Source organism: Leptosomus discolor, chromosome 14 (genome assembly GCF_034619465.1).
Source record: "Leptosomus discolor isolate bLepDis1 chromosome 14, bLepDis1.hap2, whole genome shotgun sequence".
In the NCBI taxonomy this organism is placed as follows: Eukaryota; Metazoa; Chordata; class Aves; order Leptosomiformes; family Leptosomidae; genus Leptosomus; species Leptosomus discolor.
Window position 1 is genome coordinate 16145807 of NC_141404.1, and position 23394 is coordinate 16169200.

At 41.9% G+C, this 23394-nt stretch overlaps 1 protein-coding gene across 4 annotated transcripts in view; it reads right to left on the minus strand.

Moving 5' to 3' along the window:
• The window catches only part of IFT38 (intraflagellar transport 38), a 69179-nt gene that overhangs the window by 20641 nt on the left and 25144 nt on the right, over positions 1-23394 (minus strand). For 3 of the 4 annotated variants that reach the window (XM_086473176.1, XM_086473173.1, XM_086473172.1), the window contains exons 8-9: positions 22152-22293; positions 2197-2269 (exon numbers count right to left, since the gene is read on the minus strand). In XM_086473176.1, the coding sequence (XP_086329302.1) occupies positions 2197-2269; positions 22152-22293 (215 nt within the window). The remainder of the gene's footprint in view (positions 1-2196; positions 2270-22151; positions 22294-23394) is intronic. The other variant, XM_086473174.1, reaches the window with a different exon arrangement.

A 23394-nucleotide genomic window follows, 5' to 3' on the forward strand; every position in this document is an offset into this window, starting at 1 on the left:
GACAAAATCACTAAGTGCCAGACCAAGGGCTCTTGGGAACCCGCTGCGGCAGAAACTCCATCCCTTATCATGCTTCCTATTTCCAGCGTGAATTCCGCTATTAACCTTTGGGGCGGGTTTGGGCAGGCAAAGCTGTTCGGTGACGCTGCACCGATTCTGCTGCCGTTCCTTTGTTTCCTCTTGAGCAAAAACTGAATTTTTCTTGTGACTAGGATCTTGGGATTAACATAACCGTTCGCTAAACATATCCCTAACAGGGCACTATGCCGTTTAAGACACCAACCTCTGCATTCTCTTACCAAAGCAAATCTCTTGGTTTTGAATCATATAAAGGCATCATTTAACTAATAATGAGAGGAGGAGAGTGGGATCTGGTCTGGGGGGAAAGCACGGCCTGGTACCTGATCATCGCATGTTAGCAAACCACAGTCTGAGAGAGCTTTAAAACATTCAGTTAATTAACCTTACAGCATGCAGTAATGAAGCTGTGCTCTGTGCTCGTGACTGGGGAAACAGCCTCCAAGACTCAAACTTACTGTCTCGGTTACACCTCTGCAACTCTGCAGACTTCCACACCGTGTGCAGATAAAGACAGACTGTGGCTGACAAAGATGACTTGATTTTCCAAGGTTATGGGACAGTCAATAAATGAGCCAGCACTGAAAAACAGGATCCTGGTGCTTTTACCACTAGAATAAATACTAATTATGACAATTAAGTACTTGAATAAAGATGTATCATGGGCATATTTTTAGGTTGTTAAAAATCAATGTTAGGTGGCAGTTAAATCTCTCACCAAAAGGCAAGGTTCGTATTATTTCAGAGATGCAAAATCACTGAATAGTTTTCCACAGACAAGAAGAAAACAAATCAGCAAATTTTCACATTAGACTTCACACAGCTAATTACTGATGATAGATGTTCCTCTCTTCTTGAACTTATTTGCCCTGGAAACTGTCAGATAGCAGGACTTGGACTTTTTCACTCAAGTGAATCCTTGAAACAATTTCACATTGTTGGAATTTATATTACAAATCCTATGTTTCAGCTAAACCTTCTTCACTTTTTACTGCATTGACATAAGAAGATGAGATCAAAGATGGGCAGAAATTTTCTCTTTCATGAGCTTGCTCTGAAAATCTCTGCCAACAAACAAACTGTGAAGCACAAATTTTATGTCCTTACTCAATTTCAAGCTTTCATGAACTCTCCCTCTGATCCTGAGAATTAACTTGCCTTCTATTTTCTCCCACTACCATAGAAAAATGCACATATTGCAATATTAAATTCACAGGGGTAATTAATGAGGAAGTTCTTGCTGACGCTTGGCTCAAAAGGAGCAAATCTGGTTTGTTAGCTTTCTACAAAATCTCAAGAGGTTATTATTCCCTTCTGATCCTCTGCTAGAATTCTAATTAACGATGAATAATTTTAGAAAAAAAGAAAAAAACCCTCAAATTTTAATTGCATTCACATTTTGCAGGTACACTAAAATCAAGCAAATGGAAGCAGGCAAATGGGGATCCCACTCTGAAGATTAGTGATGCTAAAGAGGATTTCAAGCTGCGAGTTTTTCACTTGTGGAAGTTATGATCTGACAGACACATCACAAAGAATTAGTCTGAACACACAACCAAGCACCATGCCAGGCAACGTGGCAGGCTAACTGCTGAGGACAGAAATTCCTCTGGTTTTGCAAGGCACACCAGCACATCTGTAACGCGAGGCGGTCAAGCAGTCCCACAAACCAATGAGACTACTCACCACACACAAGCATTTTGCTGAGTAGAATCATCTCACCAAGGCTGTTCGCAAACCAGCCTTTCAGCAGCCATCCCATCGTGCTGGGCCAAGTGCTGTGTCCGCAGCGAGCCCGTAGAGGCTTTGACAATAATAAAATGAAGCCTAAAATCCGCCCACGGCAATTGCACCGCGTGTTTAGCGGGTGGCTGTCTTCAGCCCTCGGCACCGCAGGTAAAACTTCCAAGGCAGAGGAGCACTTCACAGAGGTTAGGCTCCCTATTTCACTGCCGTCCTTTTACAGTTATTATCATGCCACTTTTTCCTAAGATTGCCTGCTGACTCTGTCATCTACCCCATGTCCCCTCCGCTCATGCCAGTAGGTGGATACTTATCCATGAAGCAGCCAGCACTTAATTTCCCTGCTAATACAAGTGGTGAAGAAATCCCACTTACTCCCACTCTTCAGCAGGTGCTGTTCCTCTTCCTTCAGCCTGTTCTGCATCAGACGTAGCATGCTGGCTGCTTCCTGCAAGAGGTGAAAACAACTGAATTAGAAAAGCTGCCACATTGCCCAGTCAAGTAGCTAATTGGATGGTCCCACAACAACCGTTAAGGGCACTCACAGGTAGAACGGGAATAGAAGATTTCAGCATTGAAAACATTCTAGGAAAAAAAGGTCTTAATTGAAACATGGGAGCTCCTACTTACTTTGCTCATTAGGGTCAGGATATAAAGCACATACCCAGGTAAAACACTGCACTGAAAATCAACCATACATTCCCACCGGCGCAAACCTCACTTATCACATCGAAAATGAGTTCGTTTGTCTTCATCCTACAGAAAATTACTGCTGTTACAGAAGCGAAGGGGCTTTCTTTGGAAAGCAGTCTTTAGTAGTTATTTTCAACCAATACTCCATTAAACACCAGAAGCGGTTTGTGAACTGACTGCAGCTTCATAATACACAAACCAAACCAGAATAAATTCACACATTTCCATGTGTGCAAACAAGATGGGAGACAAAAGCCCTAGCAATAAGCTGGAGAAGTATAGCCCTATACTTACAACAGTATTCAGGTGCAAAGGAGAACCATGACAGTAAGGCTACACATAGTGTTTTGTTGATTTCCTTTTTTGAATACAGCAGGTTATTAGATAAAAATATGCTGAGAAACACTATTGTGATGATGGTATGATAAAGTTATGACAAACACAGTTCAGAGCAAATAGAAGAAGGTAGGCAGAACAGTGGCTGCTGTGCTGAAGAGAAGCAAATCACAAGTCTCAACCCATTCAAATGAATTATTATTCAAATGATAATAGAAAATGTTACAAAAAGACCCACAAGGACTTACAAAACCTAAGTTTTGTGCAGTCAAGCGAGTAAGAAAGGTGACAGCCCAGAAGGGAAGAAGCAAGGCAATGGTAGCAGGGCATCAACAGTTAAGACAGACATTCTCATTCCAGCATAATGGATTAGTGAGAAAACATGGCTGGCTGTGTAGACAGTAACCCGTGAGAGTAATTTTAGTCTTCCAGGACACATGCACTTGCAGAACATCACAGCCCAGGTAGACTGAATGGACTATTTGATTGCTGAACACCACCGAGCAATTGGAGGAGGTGTTTCACTGAGTTAGTCAAGTTTTCCATCCAGCTAGGGCTAAAATCTAGCAAGGATACCAAGAGACTGGATTTAGGAACTAAGGTTCACTATTCCAATAGCAGCATCAGACAGAAAAGTGTATTTTTAATGACACCTGGTTTAAAGTTGGGTAATGTTAATGGTGAATAGCAAACTCAATATGATTGAGTAGGTAAGATACGAACGCACACAATCCGATTCAGATAAAAACTACAATACTAAAGAGCAAACAACTGATGGAAGGATTTAGCCCACCAATTTTGCTAATTTTAGTCTCTTCAATTCTAGTCAAGCAAGACAAGTAGATGGGAAAGTTAATTAACTGTGGATTGAACTAAGATTTTTCTGAGTCTTTGATTTTTTCTACACAAAATACGCTTGTAACTAAAACCACTAGTTGCTTTGACAGAGTCAAATCTGCACATTCACAGTGCATTTGCAGAAAGGAATCATGGAGTCAGCTGGAATATCTATGGGGTGGAGGGAAGAAAGCAAGAAAAATATCCGAAAACGACTGAACGGTGGGCAACCTTTTTGCATACGCCTGGCAATAGCACGCTCACTGAGAAAGGAAAACCTCCCACCAACCTCTAAGCAGCAGCAAACCACCAAGTCCCACCCAGCACACGAGGACGTTGCTGGAAACAGAGGTCTGGGAACTGGCTGGCATGATGCATCACAACTTGGCATAAACATCTACATCTCGGGAGTTGAAATTCATGCTGAAAAAGCTTGCAGAGAAGATGTTTACAGGTGGTATGGGGAAGTGATGTAAGTCACCTGCACCTCGTGAGAAACCCAGCTCCATGCCTCTCTCAAGGGGATAAATTCTGATCCAAAAATCTGCTTTAGACAACGATGCAAATCGTCTGCCGTACACTTCTCCAGTAGTAACAGAGACAATGGCTCCAGGGATGCCAGGAGGACTGCTAATGGTTGCTTGGGGCTGTAGAAATAACACTGCAAAACGGAAGCAGGGATGACAGCTTCCAGGGCTATAAAGTAGGAAGGCCATGATGCAAAATCATACTGAATGAGACGCTCTGGCGGCGACTTGCAACAACATAAACCACTGAAATCTCTGAAGTGATGGATATATGTTCTGCAGGGAGAAGCTAATTTCATCTGCAAGAACAACGAAAGAAAAGACACAAGCATATTTTTGTAACGTGTTTCATGTAGATTCAGAGCATTTTGAATACCCTATTTAGGAAACTGCTCTTCTTTATTAATTCCTTCTATAAGGAACAAATGAGAGGACAGGAGAGTGTGACTGAAGATTAAAGGAAAGGGAAGATGCAATGATGCTGAGGACGGTGAGGTTGTGGTAAGTGGGCCAATAAAGGATACCTGCCTCCTCTCAATCCATGCTGCTGACCACAACACAAGTGACCTCTGTAGAGCAGCAACCCATCTGCACTCTGCCTGCAAACCTGCACAGCTCAGTTCCACTGAGGAGAAGGGCAATCCCTGCAATGATTAACATTTTCCATCCCCCTCAGTGTTAGCAAAGCCTTTTTAAAGACTGATGAAAGTCAAAACGAATGCACACGTGAGGCAAAATTTTCAGAGGTCTCTAGCTACCAGTGTTTCCTTTGGTGTCCATAGCACGTGCTCATTCCGAGACCTCTCTCTGCAACAGTGAGTCCCAGCATTTTCTGACTGAGCCTCACAGTCACTATCTTCTTTCCCTACTATTTCCCCTCCCTAGCTGGTTTCTCCCCATAAGTCATAAGACTGAAAGGCGGTCAGTGATTTAAACAAGTTTTGCCCCTGCCCCAGCAAACATTTACAATACAGCCTCCTTGTTGCTGTGTCCTTGGGACAGATGGAGTAAGTGAGGGGATCAGTCAGCCACCTGAATCTCAACCCCACTGGCTGCTGCAGCCTACATAGTGCATATGGCAAAGATGGGGAGGAAAAACATACAGGGAGGAAAAAAAGAAAGGACATTTGGGAAATGTCATAGGGACAAATTCATAAACCCCAAAAACATTTTTAGAATGTTCACAGACCAGTGAAATAATGGGTACAGATACAAGCATTGCCTAATACTGTAATTCCAGGCAGACGTTAGGACAGCTGAAGCTGGCAATTCAAATTCAGTCAAATAAGCAGTCACCTTGCCCTGCACCCTGGGCCACTTGCTCCTTCCCTGTTATCACACTCCTCTGCACTGCTGCAAGCATTTGTGCAGCAACACAAAAGAAACCTGGTGAAAACAAATCCATCACAACAAAATTAAGCCAGGCAAATTCTTCACTGCAGCTCAGCACGTGGCTACAACACAAATTCTTGACTGGCACAACGGAGGACAGGCTGTTGTATTTCTGGGAAAAACAGCAGGGGTAAGAAGATGGGGTATTGCTTGTTTATGGACTTCAAATACAAGACAAATGAAGTCTAAGAAAATGGTTTAACCATACAGATGAGCCACTTCTCCCCTTTTCCTCTAGCCTCTTACTTGTGCTGCTGCCAGCACCTCAGCTGACCTCATAGCAAGCCAGTCCAGAGACTTAACTGGCAGGAAAAATGCTGATTTTCTACTGGTTTAGGTTTCTGAATAGCTCGATGCAGTCGGTCAAATGTTGCTGTCAGCCCAAGGGAACTGCTGAGACTGTACATCGTCCCTTTCAACAGCAGCCCGTCACGCCGTCAGTTTAGCTGCACTGCCAGACTACACCCTGCAAAAGCTTATCAAAAACCACAGCAACAGAAACTGTTTCAAAAGGGCAAGCCTCAAGCCAGTTGGAACGAGGATAGCATCAGTTAAGTGTTGCTTATCGTCCTTAACAATTAAGATCTTCAAAGGAGGGGGCACAAGCGATGGCAGATCATGTATCTAGAAAGTAAACAAAATTTATCACTTAATTTTTTAAAGTTACATACTCACTTAAAAGAACCTGCAGAGAAATATTAGATCTATTAAATTGGTGACAGAATTACAACAGCTTCACGGGTTTAAGATTTTGGGTTTAGAAACAATGACAGCTTTTAAACAGCTGAGTCAGCGGCAGTTTCAGCCTTTCATTCTCCCTGACTGCGACCATCAGGCTGCATTTGTTGGCCTGACCAGCTTCCACCTTCACTGCAGACACCACTCCCCAAACTCTACATTCTCTTAACAAATGTGATTTATATCAGCTCAGTGAAAACAAGTCCATGCTAATCAGAGATATTTTTCTCTTTTAAGGCTGGCCACTTCTGTGTGACCCTGGGCTTCTGAAATGTGACGGGGGAGAAGAGCTAAGGGTGCGATGAGCATAACGCTGGGGATGCTCTTTCAACACATAATGTCGTACAACAGACTAGCACTCTGCACAGGACAACAGTATGTTTTCTGCAGCCCAAAACAAGAGATGTGACCTTGACCTTGAGGGGCACCCTCAGGGAATGGCCTGGGTGCCTCTGGACGCTGTACGAGCAGGACCCAACATCTAAGCGCCCTATTCAGTCTCTCCAGTAAACAAACAAGACTGAAATGCTGCAGGCAGACACTGCACATACCTTACTCTACAAGCAAACTTTACCCGAATTAAGTGGCAGCATACACTGTGGAATCACAGTGTCAAATTAACACAATTAAGGTGCCAACTAACACAAAGCTAGAGCCAGCCTGCCCCATCAGAGGGGGCTCCCAGGCCTTTCAGGACACCAGAGATTACTGAGGCTGAAAATCCTGCTTTAGAGGCAGACAGATCTCTGCTGAGATGGAGCTTTTCCTCCTCTGTCTTATATATTACACAGCCTTTTCTAGGTGTAAATCTGCCCTTTAATGAGTAATCAAATCAATCACTTTGCAAACTCAGAGCAGCCAGCCTAGTGAAACAGGCAGCAAGGCAGGACTTTGTTGTTAATGCTTGGACCCCCAGAACAACCCCCGCTCCAAGGGACCGTCAGAAGTCCCCAGCCCAACCTCCTGCTCAAAGCAGGATCAGCAAAGGGATCAGACTACAGTGCTCAGGGCTTGAGTTAGCTGCGTCTTAAAAACCTCCAAGGGGGGAGACCGACCAACCTATCTGGGCAACCTGTTCCAATACCTGACTATCCAAATAGTGAGAAAGTTTCCTTAGATCAAGTCAGAACTATTTTTTGTTCCTAGTAATTTGCCCATGTCTTTTAGCATAAGGGTTCAGTTCACCTTATTCACCAGTTACGTCATCAGCTTCCCACAGCAGGCACCTTATCTTGTGACACATAAAGAAATGGTCTATACCCAGTCAATAGCAACAGGAAATAAAGAATCCTTTTGTTGGCATACTGGGACAAACAAAGGCTTTAATACCAAATAAGTTTCACTTATGTTTACTATCAACTGTGCCTAACTCAGCAAGAATGCTGTCTTCTACAGCACGCTGAACACACTAAAGACAAATGTATACTTTCTGTAGAACGGAGTTTGAAAGAGCACAATACAGATATTCTGTATCTCAATCTATTTTAATTAGCAAAGCAGATGGCTTTCCATCTCATATCTGACTATGACAGTCTTCGGAAAACAGCAATAAAACAAAACACATGGCTGTTTCACAGAATGTTTGAATAGAATCTAACCTATTGCTCTACAGACAAGTAAAACATCAATTGTGAGTTCCTACTGCAGGGTGAATGGCAGTTGGATTTGAAAAATCTTTTTTCCAGAAAGCTATACAAAAATAGAGCCTGAGAAATGTGGTCATTTATTGACTATTTTTTATCATTTCTTTAAGAGAAGGATCACTGAACTGTACGCAGTTACAATTAAACGCAAACTACACACAGCTATGTGCAGGGTCTGGGGAGGGGGACGTTGGTTTGGGTTTGTTTTCAAAGAGAGCCCAATATGCCACCGTGGGGAATATCCTCCAGCTGCAGACCCACAGACAACTAGCTCTGCCACTGACTTGGAGTCTGCCTTAGGACAAGTGAGCCGGGATTTGAATAAGCCACATGATTTCTTGACTTGCCAGTCCTTTATGGTATACCTAATGCTGCTGAGTATTGGCTTAAACAAGAAAATCAAGTTTCTGACATCATGAGATTGAAGATTGCAGATTGTGAAGCAGCAAGTCTAAAAGGCTCAAAACCAGAAAGAACAAAAATGATGCAGTATTTGATAATTTCAAACATCTCAGTTTTGGCTTTGGCTTTTTGTTTGTTTTTTTCAAGTTAACCTTTAAGTTTTGTTGGGAAAGTTGTGAAGAAAACACTAGCGGGATTTTGAACACAAAGAATTTGTGCCCTGCAGCCACCTGGCAGACAACGTGGTTACCACTAAGTAGGAGGAAAAGGAAAAGACATGGGGAAAATAGAAAGGGGATAAGAATAAAAGAACAGGACAACAACTGGAGCTTGCATTTCAACTTTTGCCTAGGCTGTTCCTTCTGTTCTCAGACATCCTCCCAATCCCAGAAATCTCTCTAGATATCTCTTTCTATGTATAACCTTTTCATCTTAGTAAGGGAAAACCATGTTTCCTTCTGGGCTTTTTTTCTTCCCTAGTGATTTGCTGAGAATAGTGGTAATCCTACTGCTCTGTAGCACACTTAACGTGAACCAATTTGATGATGGATTGAACTGCCTCATCTTCACTTGCCTATTAATCTCAGCAGCTGTTTTCTTGCTTTGTTACAGAACAAAGCAGCTGAGATTAGCTCTTGCTACACACACACAATGGCATTTGGTTTTCATAATAAGAGCGTTGCCACTCATTCAGCAAGGGTGAGATGTAAGGACGAGGAGAAATTGCACGGTGCCTGAACAGAGAATGTGACAGTACTCTCAATAAGAGGAAGCCTGCCAGGTACCACAGAAAGGTAAGTGAACACAACACTGAGGTTGCACATCTAAAGTTCACGATAGCATGAGGTACCAACCTATGCAGAGCTGTTCTTTAAGAACAGAAGCTGATGCTTCCTATCATGCTGAACTACTACTAAATACCTCCCCCTAAATTCATGCCTAGTTTTATGATTTGAACTGGAACTGAACTTGAATAAAAGCAACTACAATGCTATGGATTTTGTTCCTTTTTATTCTGTTGAGGAATGAAGACTATGGGAGAGAGTTAAGATCCACCTGAAAAAGGGGGGCAGAAAAATCTTTACCAACAGGCTTGCTAACCTACGAGGAGGGCTTCAAATTAGGTCTGATGACAGCCTGACAAGAAATGGGGGCAGTGTGAACAGTGACAGGGAGGCTCTGGTACCTTCCTTGTGAAGGCAGCACGAGCAGAATCCCATCTCAAGTGATTGAACACAAGTACATACACCATAGGAAAGAAAATAGGAGGAATTAGAAGGTGCACAGCTTTGATCCCATCAGGATTATGGAAACATGGTGAGACAGCTTCCACGTTTGGAAGGTTGCACTAGATGGTATAGGCACTCTAGAAAGGACAGGCTGGCAGGTGAGGAGGAGGGGTTGCTCCCTCTGCAAAGGAGCAGCCTGAACGCGCTGAACATTGCCTTCTGATAGGTGATGAGCCCTTTGAGAGTTTCTGGTTAAGGATCAGAGGACAAACTGCTGACCTAGAAAACAACACAGATCATGCTGCATAAACTAATATTCATTTTAACCTTGAACTTTTAAATGCTCATTGTTAGCAGATCATCTCACTACAGTAATAAAACAAAACTGAAAGTCACAGCTGGCAATATAACCAGAGGCGTCTTTTGGTTTCCCGTCTCTTGTCTATAGTCATTTGAGTGGGACTTTTGTTTTCCTACAAAAGTTACCAAAATGGAAAATTAAAAAATTCCTTTCCCTCTCACACGATGTTGCACTCAGTAACTAGTGTAGAGGCACAGGGAAGCTAGCTTACGGCTGCTTAGAGCCAGCAATAAAGCAGGACCCTGGCCTTCTGGCACAGAGATAGATTTTGCATCTAGAGGTTATTCTTTGACTGATGATGCCACCTCAGTAATGATGAAGTGCTATCACTGTGATAAAGCCTTCTGATGAATACAGAAGCAGAAAACTCCCCCCAAACCCCCATATTAGATCAAGTCCAGAGCTTTGGAGAATGCCACCTCAAACAAACAAGTCACTGCTCCAAATACAGAGTTCTGCACCAGAAAAGAAAACATGAACTTATTCCAGCAGGTTCTCTGCTGCCCTCGTCAAGGTTCATACCGATAAATACTTTGCTTTTACAGACGTGTATGCATCTTTACCGTTTTGCCCTGAGGAGCGTCTCAAAGCCATCACCATGGGCCATTTAAACTTTTTTAGAGGTCCTCCTTCCACTGGATGAGCACACATTGAAAGAATTGAAAATCATCAGCCCCTATCATAAGACCATCTGTCTCCTCCTTATTCTCGTTATTCCCATCTTCTCCCTTGCTTTCATGTGCTGAAACAGTCATTGCCTCTCATCATGAATAGTAATTTCACAGTAATCATTTCTATTGAAACACATATAAAACACATTTGAAAGTATTTTACACACTTAACTGGTACTCACCAGAAATTCACCAACTGTTATCAGGGCACCACCGGTGCGGTGGAAGGGGGTGGAGATTCATTTCTGCTGTAGTGTCATTATTTTAAATTATTAATTTGATGCATTGTCCTTCCTCAGAGAAGTTTGTGGGGTTTTTATCTCAAAACTCTTCTTCTATCCCAGTTAGCAATTACCTGTCATTGATGTATCTATTTTCAAAAGAATCAAATTCTTTTGAAAAATCGCAAGTCTTATGCTACTTTACAACATGACTCTGTCTTTCCAGGTTATTCTTTTCTTGTGTTAAACCCTGCTAACTTTGCATTTTGTTGCTTCTTGTGGAAGAATTGTTCACTAAGAGTACTGTAACAGATACAGAAAGGTACTTCAACGAACGGGGCAGAAGAGTATTAGTCATTCAAGCTGACGGAACAGCCCTTATCCAAGTGAAACACCAAATGTGGCTCAGTAGAAGGCGACCAAACAGCATTCATGTTGGTCAGCTCATAGTACATAGGTGCCACTGAACATAGTATCCACCCCCAATAAATTCTGACACACCAGCTGAACACATTTATCAAAATAAAAAACTAGATCCGTTAGATCACTACCGAAGTGCACTTTCATCCACAAAAGTCACAAAAATATCCCAAAAGTTTCTTGAAATGTTTATCTTTTCAAGGAAATACTTGTTAATTAACTGAACTTCATTCATGCTATCATGAAAATTAGGAAAAAAGCTAAAATGTTTTCTAATCTAAATGAAATGTATCATAACGGAAAGATATCATGGGCTGTTACAATGACTTTGTTTTGGGGAGAAGACTTTAGGAAGGTAAAGTGCTATCAAGGATCTGTGGGAAAGAGGAGCAAGGAACAGGGTGCCCAGTGGAGCCTTTGCATGGGATCATGTGAGCAGCAGAAGGCAGAGACAGGAAGAGATGCAATTTATGGCCTAGGATACCTACGCCGATGCTGTTCTAACACAGCAGCTCTTAGTGGTACCACACTCAGGCTACATGAAGCCAGAGCATGAAGTGTATTCAGAAAAAGCACTTAAAGTAACAGGATGCAACACAATCCACAGCAAGTGTTTTAACATCAGATTGCTTTAGTGTTTCTGGCATACGCTTCTCTCTAAAGCTTCCGTAATTACTTAGCAAGTTCTGACTTCAGTACGTCCAGCTCAAACACTGCAATAACCACTTGTCACAGAACAAACAAATTGGAGTTGGAAGTTAACAGCTCACTTCGTAACCTGAAGTTGAGAAGTAGCGTCCTGAGACTTAAAGCAGATCAGTCACTGTTCCTCTTGAATAAGCAGATTGTGCATGAAAGTCTCACCCAGACATTAATGTTTTCTTCCCTTTGGCAGCTCAAAAGGAAGAGACTGAACAGAAAGAGCAAATTAGCTCAGGGGGACAAATTCTGACTTGGTAATGGAATGGGTTTCCTGACTTGCAAATCTTGGTGCAATATAAAAGCTTTCTGTACAGGTCACAACTTTTTTCTGTGCCTACACGTGACACGTTTTCCATTAGAACGTTCAAACAGTGAACAACTTGTCCAAAGAGGCTGAGCAGTCTGTGCCCTTGGACTGGACAAAGTCTTGAGCAATGTGGCCTGATGCCATAGCTGACATTGCTTTGAGCAGAATTAATCTGTGAGTCAGTGACCAAGAAAGCAGGTTTAAAAGTTATTGAGCTATTTTGACTGGTTTTCTATTAAAAAAAGAACAAGTCAAAGCTTTCCACCTCAAGCCTGGCTCTCCATTGCTGTACTGAACTTGTTTTGGGCTATATGTTAGGATGCATGGCAAGTCAAGGAATTTGACATAAGCTCCATGACAGGTCCCAGAAAGGGTAGTACCAGTCCAGCTCTGTGCAACCTTATCCCTTTCATTATGAGCTCCGCCAGTTCTGGAGTCAACTCTGGCTGTGATGAGCTTGATTGAGGTTTCAAATCCTCCTTTACTCCATGACCTTCCCTCCCCTCTTTTCCTGAAGCTCCGATGATGAGGATCCCTTCTTGCACGCACACATGCACCCCATTTTCAGTACTTTTTGGGCCAGCCGGTTCTCCCCCACACCTATGTGTGCATTTTGCACAGCAAGGATCACTTCTTTTCAGATCAATGTAACTTTTCCCTTGACTGTCTCCATTCATTCAACAATAACGGGAAAGAGTCACCATAAATATGGAGAAGCCTCATAAAAAACCAGATGAGGTACACCAAATGTTTCTGCTGAACTGCTTTCCCAACACTGCTCCTAGAGCACACTTCGCTGTACTACCACCAAGAGCCATCTCATTATTCACATGAACTGGGCCATTTAGAGAGCAAGGAGTTTTATGCTGTCATGACTCACCAAAACAATGGCATAAACGCCTTTTCCAGTTGGTTAAAGCAGCATAGGGATCCTGCCTACAGGTCCACCTAACATGTTTACACTAGGCTAAGGTTTCTCTTTCAGACTCGGCAAGGTCCAGATTCAGTAGGAATCTAGCTAGAGGCTTGAAGTCAAAGGCCCCAGAAGGATCTAAGAAATACTCCTGAACCATCCAGGAACCACCAGTCAGAGCCACAGGAGCAGAACACGAGAGGAAACACAGCACTGAGCACACCACTGAGGATTTATGTGCCCATCTACAACAGGGCAAAGCTCAAGAGGACTGTGAAGACAAAGGATTGGTAAGGCACTGGCAGAGATTGCAACATGAGACTAGTCGAGATCACAGGCCGCTAAATCATCCGCCAGCACTGAGTGAGAGAAACCTTAACAGAACTAAGAAAAAAAGAAGCAGAAAAAAAAAAAAGACCTAGACTAACATTTTCTGCCCAGAATTTTCCAGTTAAAATGCTTTCATACAAGAAGCTTCAAGTCAGCAATAACACTCAGGAATTCACTACTGCCTAAAATAACATGACAGAGGATGGACTTTATCTGGTGAATTAAATGTATTCATCATTAGATATAATGCAAGTTTACCATAACGACAACTCCTCTCCATTTTCCCTGTTCACTTTTGTGGAAGATGAATTACAATGACTCGGTACCAGCTCATTAAGCATTCCCTTCATGTATCACATTTTTATTGTACCGAGCTTACAAGCGATATTAGTAGGATGTGTGATTTATTTGAATTAATGTACAACTCTGTAATGTAAACCTGAGGTCAGTTTGCAGTGCCTGAAGAAATTATCATCCAAATTAATCCTGATTGGAAGTTAGTAGTCACAGCTGTGTCTTGTTCACCACCATAAAGCAGTTGCTGTCACATCACTGCTAGAATCTAACATCAGAATTATCCTCTCCCTGTGGCACAGGTAGCACAAACCCTTAAGTGTTTGAAGGGGAGTAAGGATTATTCGCTCTTTTCAAGGAGAGTGTTTATTGTATTAAAGAGTAGCTGTTCTTGGTGAACTTGATGGTTCCAGGAACTGATAACAGAATCTGCTGCCTCTCATCCTGAGATCAATTAGCTCCAATACAGCCCATGTTTCTTACACCAAAGAATCTCTTCAACAGGTGGCTGATGCACACTTCACTTTATTTATTTCCCACCAGTCGAGTCCCAAATTAAGAGGCAGCACCAGCAAGCCTCTCTCTAACAGTCTTGTTAGAGCCCTAGCACAGGAATTAGAGACCTGGTTTTTATGATTTCTCCAGCTTGGAAACATTTGCCCTCCTAGTTCCTGCTCGCCAGCTCCAGCTACTAGCTTAGAAGACTGGATAAAACTATGTTTAAATCTCTCATTGTGGTGGGTTAGAGAAGAAGAAAGTAAAGACAACTGATGCTGCAGACAAATCTCTCTCTTGAAAGGGGATGGCAAGCACTGTTCCTAGGACTGTTCACATGCATTAGGCTACGATTCTTTAACACAAAAGGAGTAGGTAATCACCTCTGGGCAATGACCTACAACTACATCAGGTTTCACCTTATACCTCCTTCTTCTCTAGTTTCACTAACTTTGTGTTCTTCTCCACATAATCACCCAGCTTAAGCAGTAGGGATGCAGGCTAGCTTCATTCCAGCTCACTCCACACATTAAGAAATGGGAGCTGTTGGTTTAAAAACCCTTGCGGCTGAGCAGGAACGGAGACGTAGGATGCACTATATGAAGTCCTTGTTTCTTGTTAGAAGACGGCCACCAGCAGATATTTAAAGCACTGCCAAAGTGACTTAGACCCTGCTTAACAGGCCAGGCTCTGACCAAGTCAGGTTTCTCCTCAGTCCTCTCAAAAATGCAACAAAGCTTGAGTAGGAAGAGACAGGCATATAGCTCTCCAGGTCAAGACATTTTTTTTAAAAAAGGTGGGTCTCAGAATGTAGTGGCCTAAAACGGAGGTTTCCATTGATTGCAGGACTACACTGTGCTCAAGGTAAGCCCAAATGAGAAGGTAAATGGATTTCTAGCAACACAAATATGACTCACAGTCCCTAGGCAGAAAGGTGTACTGTTTGCCCTAGGATTTCTTACCTTTCCTTAGTCCTGATGTTTGACCCTGCTGCAATGCTTCTGAAATGGTATGGCTCAGTTTGGCCCACTGGTTATCTCAATATCAGAATCGTCTTCAAAGAACCCTGGCAGCATTCTGGACCTCTCAGGGGAGAAGGCAATGCTGTGCAAGGTGCAGTAACTCATGCTGCCAGCCCCTGTGCTAGGTGGGTGTTAGCCAAGGGTTCCGCCAGGACACCTACCCGAGAGGTCTACTGTTCATATGTGCACGGTGTTTAATTTTCCTATGTTTCTCGGAACTGAACTAGAAATTGCTTCTACACAGCTAGAAAATGGAGAATGATTTTAATATTAAACATTTAAAACCTCAAACCTTACTGTTTTGCACATTATGAGATGACGCATGCTTGTGCAAATCAAAATGCAAGTCTCATAGCTACTTTTCTCTGCTGCTAAGTACCAGTAGCAGAGCATAAACCTCCTGAATTTCATACACATTAACATTCCCTACTTATGTTATGGTGCAAACCACTTGCAAAACATCTGTCTCAAAACATAACAGCTATTCTAACTTTCTCTTTCAACCAATTCCTTGGTTTTTAATCACCTATTAAAAGTTTTCTCATAATGATTTTTATATGTTGATCTCCGGGGGGAAAAACCAGATCTGCTTGATCGGCGTTGCATCAAGTGATCTGATTGTCTGCTATTTTGAGTGAATTTCAAGCTAGATTTCTGTTACATAATTCACACATCTAAATCACTTGTGAATATTCAAAAGCATAATGCAGGCTGACAGGGAAGGCAGAAAGCCCATGATATGAACAATACACTTATTCTATCTTCTTACCAAAAAAAATGGATAGAGAGAATACTTAAAACCTCAAAGGCAGTACATTCAGAATGCACTAAGTAGAGACTGTTTTCATTAAATGTTTCTTCTGGAGTGGAGTCAGTGCAGAAGAAATTCAGTGAGACAACCTAAGAACTGAAAGTATTAGACATCAGATAGTGTCTGATTTCTGTTTGTGAAAATCATGCACGGATTTGTGAGCTACACTATCAATGAGAGCCATTACAGCTCATACTTCACAGAAGCAATGGCAGGCACGACAGAGAAACTCACCCTGACTTAGTACGCTGCACAACTTAGCAGATTACTCTCCATGTGTTCCTTCCCCAACTGCAGAGTATTTCCTACGCAACAGAATTAGCCCAGCTCTACAACAGCAGCAAGAACGAACTAGACTGCATAGCCTACGCAGGGGGGTCATATTCAAGCATAGCACCAATCCCTGATGCACACGGAACCTCTTCCCTCTTTTGCTGAGGAGTTAATGGGCTGCTGAATGCAGAACATGAATGTTTCTGTTGCTCAGAAAAACGTACACGTGATTATTAGAGTTTTAATAAATTCTTGTTTGATCTCTAGGTCTGTCAAAAAAATAAGTTCTGGAGTCTGTCAGACATGAAGAACTTGAAGCTGTGAGTCAAATGACCCCAAATTTGGGATCCTAAGGCAAATTTGCTCACCCATCTAGCACATCAGATGTCAAGGTAATCCTGACAAATATGTGGATCTTTGAGCATGGAGTTGATTGATCTAATTGAAATCAATTGAGCTGATCTCAATTGTTTTCACTTCCCAAAAAGTTCTCTTACAGCTTTTAATGGGAAACAGTATCAACAAAGCACCAGGAGCAGGTATGCACACAACTGCTTCCGGGCATTTAGAAGTCCCTCTGAGAGTCTAGATCTAGTTGCCATGGTATTGGTAGTGGATTGCAGATTTTTGCTTCAGTGGGATTAATGCACACAAGACGACTTTCATCTTTTCTAACGTGATCTTCACATGCCCTCCCACCTTTTCTCTATCTCCATCCTTTTATGCAACCAGCATTTCTCCGGCCGGCAATTTCCTTTGTCCTTTTCTCCTATGCTCCATTGCCCCTACTCTCTCCCTGTGCATTTCCCTTCGTCCTCCTCTATTTTTTTTTCCACATTTCTCCATTATGGGATTTGTGTCTCAGTGCACCAATACTGTCATACTTATACACCGCACTAAATGCCAAAATAGAAGCAATCAACAATTAAGATGCCTGTGCTTACTTTTACATCTGATATCCAATATAATTCAGCAACACCGGACCAGGAGCGCTCTCCCGCTACCTATAAAAATGTTACCAAACAGTCATAATTCAAATGTACATTAGCTAGAAGATTAAAGACTGTAACCAACCGCTTTTCATATTAACCTTCTGTCTAGCTATTTCAGTAAGCAGACACCGCAATGGGAATGTCTAGATTTAATATTTCAAATGGAATAGCTCAATGCAAAAAGACATGAAAAGCAGCAGAACCAAGAAGTGTCTGAGTGCAGCAGAACTCAGATATCCTTATTATGTGCGTACTCAGAAAAAAGTATCTTCTTCAGATATGGAGCTGTGATAAAAACCCATTCGTTTAATGAAGAGGGGATTTTATTGGGGGAGGGCAGGTTGCAAAGGGGAAGTCACAATAAAGTCTATTTGGCTTTTCCTTGCTTAATCATGATGGACTGCTTACTGATAGTAAAACAATGATGAAAAGAAAAATGGTTTAAGCAATCCCAAACCAAAGATAATGACTGAGTGGCTTAGAATGTCCTCTTCTGTGTGTCCACCACTTCATGGTATTCTTCAGCAAAGACTTTGCAGCACTAGCATAAAAGCAGCTTTAAAATACCTTAGCAGAGAGTACCTGAAGAAGAAAGTACTTCAGGCACGACCACTGAGAAGCACATGACAGAATAAGCATATTCTGTCCAGAGAAAAAGCAAATGCTAAAGGATATTGCCAAGTTATTCTGGCATTACACAAGCTATTTTCAAAAACACCTTTTTGAACTGTATTAGTCTGTGTTGTCCTTAAAAAGAGAGGCATTCATCTATAGTCCACAGAAAATGTCAACCCCCAAATCTGAAAACCCCTGAAACTTTCATTTTTAGAGCAGCCAAAGTTCTAATAGCTTTCACGTCTAAAAATCAGAAACAATTTAATCTTAAAAACAGGATAAAAATTAATGAAGTGTGCTGAATCCTTTTACAAAGTAGAAAAATAAGAACAAGCCTTTGAAGAGACAAGGCACATAAATCCCTGCTTCTGCACAGAAATGCAGGAAGATGGATTAATTCCACAAGCAGCACAAGAGAAGAGAAACTTATAAAACAGGTGGCTGAAAACGAAAAAAGGCTAAGGAGACTGCAAAGACAAAAGATCCTTACTTAAATTCCTCAGGTCCAATAAGAAGTAGTGCGTGAGTTTGTCAGTAAGTGTGAGAAACTTGCTCAAAGGAGGAGTCATGTGAGGACTTCTGACATCTCCACAAATGAGAGCTGATAATAGACAAATAATTACCTATTTTTCATACATTTCAAAGGGCTTCCACATCCAACGAGTAGGTGCTCTGCAAGTGGCAATTTCACCATCAATTAACTGTTCAGTCCTGGCAATTCATCGGGTTCAGACTCAACCCCAAGCCTTTAAGTTCCTTTTAACACAGAGAGAGATTTCTCAGGCCTGGCAGGAGACTCCTGCCGATCGCCCCCCAACCACCGCTCTGTGTTATTATGGACCCCAGGGGGCAAAGGGAACAGGAAGCCCAAGACAACAACCGGAGCTACACAGCGCTCTTCTCCTTGCAACTGCACACCTACCACAGGAAAGAACGAACCAAAAAAATCCACACGAACAACCAGCGCTGCAGTCTGGAGAGGCTGGAGCACGCCAGTTGCTCAATGTCACTTAATTAAAATGGTGTGCTTGGGTACAATCTTTAAATCGCTTTTCTAATTAGGAAATGCACTCAGGCCCAGGTCATTAGCTGTGCAACGTCAGCAGGGTACCAAAACAGCTTGGAGTCTAAGTGCAGTAGAGATTAGTCTTGTTATTCAGCAAGGGTCTCTCAATCAGAACAAAAATTCCTCCTACAAACACGCACCTAAGTCAAGGAGAGGGGTCCAGGAATCAGTCCTCTGCACAGAACAGCACACGGAGTGCTGGATTAATCTAATGACATTGCTGTTGCTTTCTCCTGGCAAGCTATTCAACAAAATACACGGTGATGACAAAAGAATTGACTCTCACTTCTACTACAGAAGATAATTAAGATTTGTTTCATGGAACAAAAGATAAATCAGGATGAAAAAAAATCAACATAATTTTCGGTGGTTTTTGACAGTGGGAGAGAGTAAGTATTAAAATGGATTAAATGCAATTATCCTTGCTACTATTTCTCTGTTGATACTGAAAATGACATGGAGATGATGAACTTTAGAACAAGATACAACATCAGTTTGGAGCAAACTGCTTTTTTTCAGGCATGTAATAAATGAGCCACAGACTTGCTTCACCAACAAGTAGCATCGAAGATGAAGAAGCACCACCTGAAAAGCCGGATCAAGGCTGACAGAAGTGAGAGAAATGCCCTGATGTTCCAGGTTAGCAAGAGACTAATCTGAAATGGATTAAATAGTGCACAGTCTTTTTAAAATAAAAAAGTCCCCCCACTGGTTTGGAATTAGGAGTGCACCAGCGAGTCTCTTGATTTAGTTGGGATCCAGATTCTTCATCTTCTTTCCGTTACCAAGTCTTGGACCCTGATTTTGAGCACTGACAGCTCATAATGACTTGAAGTAATAGTTTGGACTCCAGCACTCCTGAAAATCTGGCTGTAAAAGAGACTCACATACAGCCACCTCTTCTACCAAAACAACAGCTTCTACAACAAAGCAGTCACAGCTACCCGAGTCATTGTATTGCTGCCCACAAAGAGACGGTTAGAGCCTCATCCTTCAAATATTCTAAGAAAATAGTCTAATTTCTTTTTGTCATAAGGTTTTATACTCTTTAATTCTGCACAATGCTGAGGCATTGTTACCTGCTAATCCTAGTAAAAGAAAAACCAAACCATATGGGTAGATTTCCAGGTGTCTCACAGAACCAAGGAGAAAAGGGAATATAAAAAGTGCTCTCCATATTCTAAGCACAGGCACAGGCCTGAATGACAAAGGCTTTTTCTTCATCTTATTATCTCTTAACAAAAATCCCCTGAAGAGCTGTATGCCAACTCATTTCTAACTTCCGTGCATGAATTTATAAACAGTTTCAGGTAGCTCAGTTCAACACATCTCTACTTTTGATATCAGGTGTCAATGGCATTTGAATAGAAGGGAAAAACCAGATTCTAGGCTTCATTTCAAGATTATGATTTAGTTGAGGACTTTTTTTTTAGGCCAAAGATACGGGGAAGAACTAGAACATTATAAAACAAGACACATGAAAACACCAAGCTGACTACAGAAGTATGTGAAATAACATCTACAGAGCTAGTGGTTACAAAAAGGCAGGTTAATGGGAAATTGGTTCACAGTGATTAACAAGTTGTCAAATGCCCATGTTATCTTTTACAAGACAGGTTATTTTATCCCTCAAGAAAATAATGCAACAAAATATTTGAGACTTCTCAACAGAATTCAGGATGCCTTATGTCCAAAAGGTGTTGGAAATGACCGTATTTTCTCCAGGCTGCAGAAGAGCCCGAAGCCTGGTTCTGAAGCCACCTGTGCATTGCGCTGGGCAGCTTAGACACGCAGGAACAGAGTGCGGGTATTCATCAAAGGGGAGGCTTCTCAGCGTAATCAGTTCTACAGAATGCCAAGGCTTTCTAAAAAGACCTCTCTCAGATGCAAGAGAGACAAATTATAGGAGAAGGAGGACTATAAAGTTACTGAGCGTATTTGCAGCATAAGCATAGGTCACAAAATTTTACTGTATCTAAACCCAGGAATGAATACTTTAAAGGAGAAGACTAAAAATCTTATGGTCAAACTACTTTGTTTCCCCATCAGTGGACACAGACAGACACAGCAAAAGCAAAACAGGCAGTCATAGCCAGATAGGAGGAACAGCATGCACAGCTCTCCCATATTTCTGCCAGGAACAAGAGTAAGTTGTGTTGAAAAATAAAACGTGATCGGCCTATGAAAGACAGGACAACGCAGAAAGAGGAAGCACTGGTTAACTCAAGGTACAGCACACCCACCGCTACTAAGGTCCAAGGGGAGACCGTTCACTGCAACATGTTTTCAATGAAGAACAGAAGATAGACCGGGTCATGACTGTGAGAAGGATGAAAAGCCAAACAAGTAAAACATGAAGCTACAGGAAGCTGAATGAAAGGTCTGCTGAAAGTGCTGCAGCCCAATAAACAGTCAAAGAAAAGCCTGGAGCAAGACGAGATAGATGCAGATTATCCAGCAGGATACAAAATCGGGAATTGCACTGAACCGATATAATTCAGCAAGTCAAGAGAAAATGGCATTTCTGCCAAACAAAACTGAAGTCTATGTGAGAGAGGATTCCAGCCTGATCTGTTCACTGATACTCTTTGCTGTTTTCATTGAAGAGGACTACTATGAGGAAATGGAAGAGCCTTGTGCTGAGAATCCCTTTTACATCAGTTGCTGGCAGACGATAAAAATAAGCACCTAATAACTCTTAGCACAGACACTGTATGTAGCAAAAGGAAGATTAGAAATGCCGAAAACATTCTTCATGAACAGAAAACATCAACTGAAAACAAGTCAGGGGGAGTCAGAGACTGGAAAGGCGCATCACTACACTGGTTTGACTTCACCAACTCCAAAAATAAAGCTGTATCATCATGCTTGCCCAAGAGCCGTCACATCTACTGGATTGTCAGTAAACTGCCAGGCCCTCAGAGCTGGCTCTACAACTAGTCATGCGCTGCTTTGGCAAAGGGGTATTAAAACATTTCCTGTTCTAAGGCCAAGGACTGCAGGATATACAGTCTTGCTGAGCATTTCTAAGCTGTCTTACCTCAAACATCTCTTGCTCTGTCCGTCGATGATCATCCAGGAGCTGCTCCATGTAGGTCAGATTACGGAATTTTTCTAGATAAATACTGTATTGTTTCTGCAGTTGCTCCTCAATCTTCTCATACTCATCCATAAAAGCAGGACTGGAGAGAACAAGCACAAACTACTCAGCGAAATATTGACCTGTATATGCAGAATTCTGAAATAAGCATTTTTGGTTTTTCAGCTTCCTTTCCATGTCTAAGCCAATCTAAAAGGACCTTTTGTTTTTAACGTTACACACTACTTCAGAGACTAAAAGCATGAGACAAAAACCCCTCGTTAAATTATCCTGCAAATATCACATACAGCAAAGGAAAGTTTATTGTGTACCCACTACCTTTTCCTTTCAAACAGACAGAAAGGCAGCATTTTGGTCCCTTTAGCAGGCAAATCTACATTAATTATCCTGCTGTTCCAAAAAACTAGCTTGTAGCATGGCTGGTAAATCACCTACTTTGCTGGAGAGTTATTTGCTACAAAAGTGTGCTGTGTCATTACCAGTGCAACCAGACTTGACACCAGTTAAGTGATGATGTCCTCAGACGACAGAGCTAACTGTTGCACCCCAAACAACACTGCTGCTGTTTGATGCTTCACACCTACCCAACACACTTCCTCCAGAGTGTTACTGACCCAAACATTTATATGAATCAACTTCATTCCTTCCACCACTCATTTTTCTAATATTTCCTTTTCTTTTTTTTTTTTAATATTAGGTCAAAAATAGAGCATGATCTTGTAGACAGAGCATGATCTTGTATAAACCTGCAGTTTAATCAAGGGCAAGAAATCAACTCAAACTGTGAATCTGAACATCTTGATTTTACAGCAGTCTGTATCGCTGCCTAGAGGAACTGATCCTAACAAGGGATGCACGGTGACCTTTTTTTATTGGTGGCTAAGAACGCTAGAAGCCTCTGGGAACAGAGGGAATGTTTGCTCCAGTTGCCATTTTCAGGAGAACTACCTGACACAATCTATGTTTAATGACAAAGCAAAAGAAAATACATGCTACCTGACCATCTTGTACAGCTCAAGCAGCAATTAAGCAACCTCAACAAATAATATTCTGGCCACTTTTAAATTCTGATTTCAAATACACAGTAAAGGAAAAACAAACAATTACAATCCAGGCTGGGCATTTCTAGAAAAGAGAATCTCTCTCTTCCACAGGCCACCATCTCAGTCTCAATACAGACTTC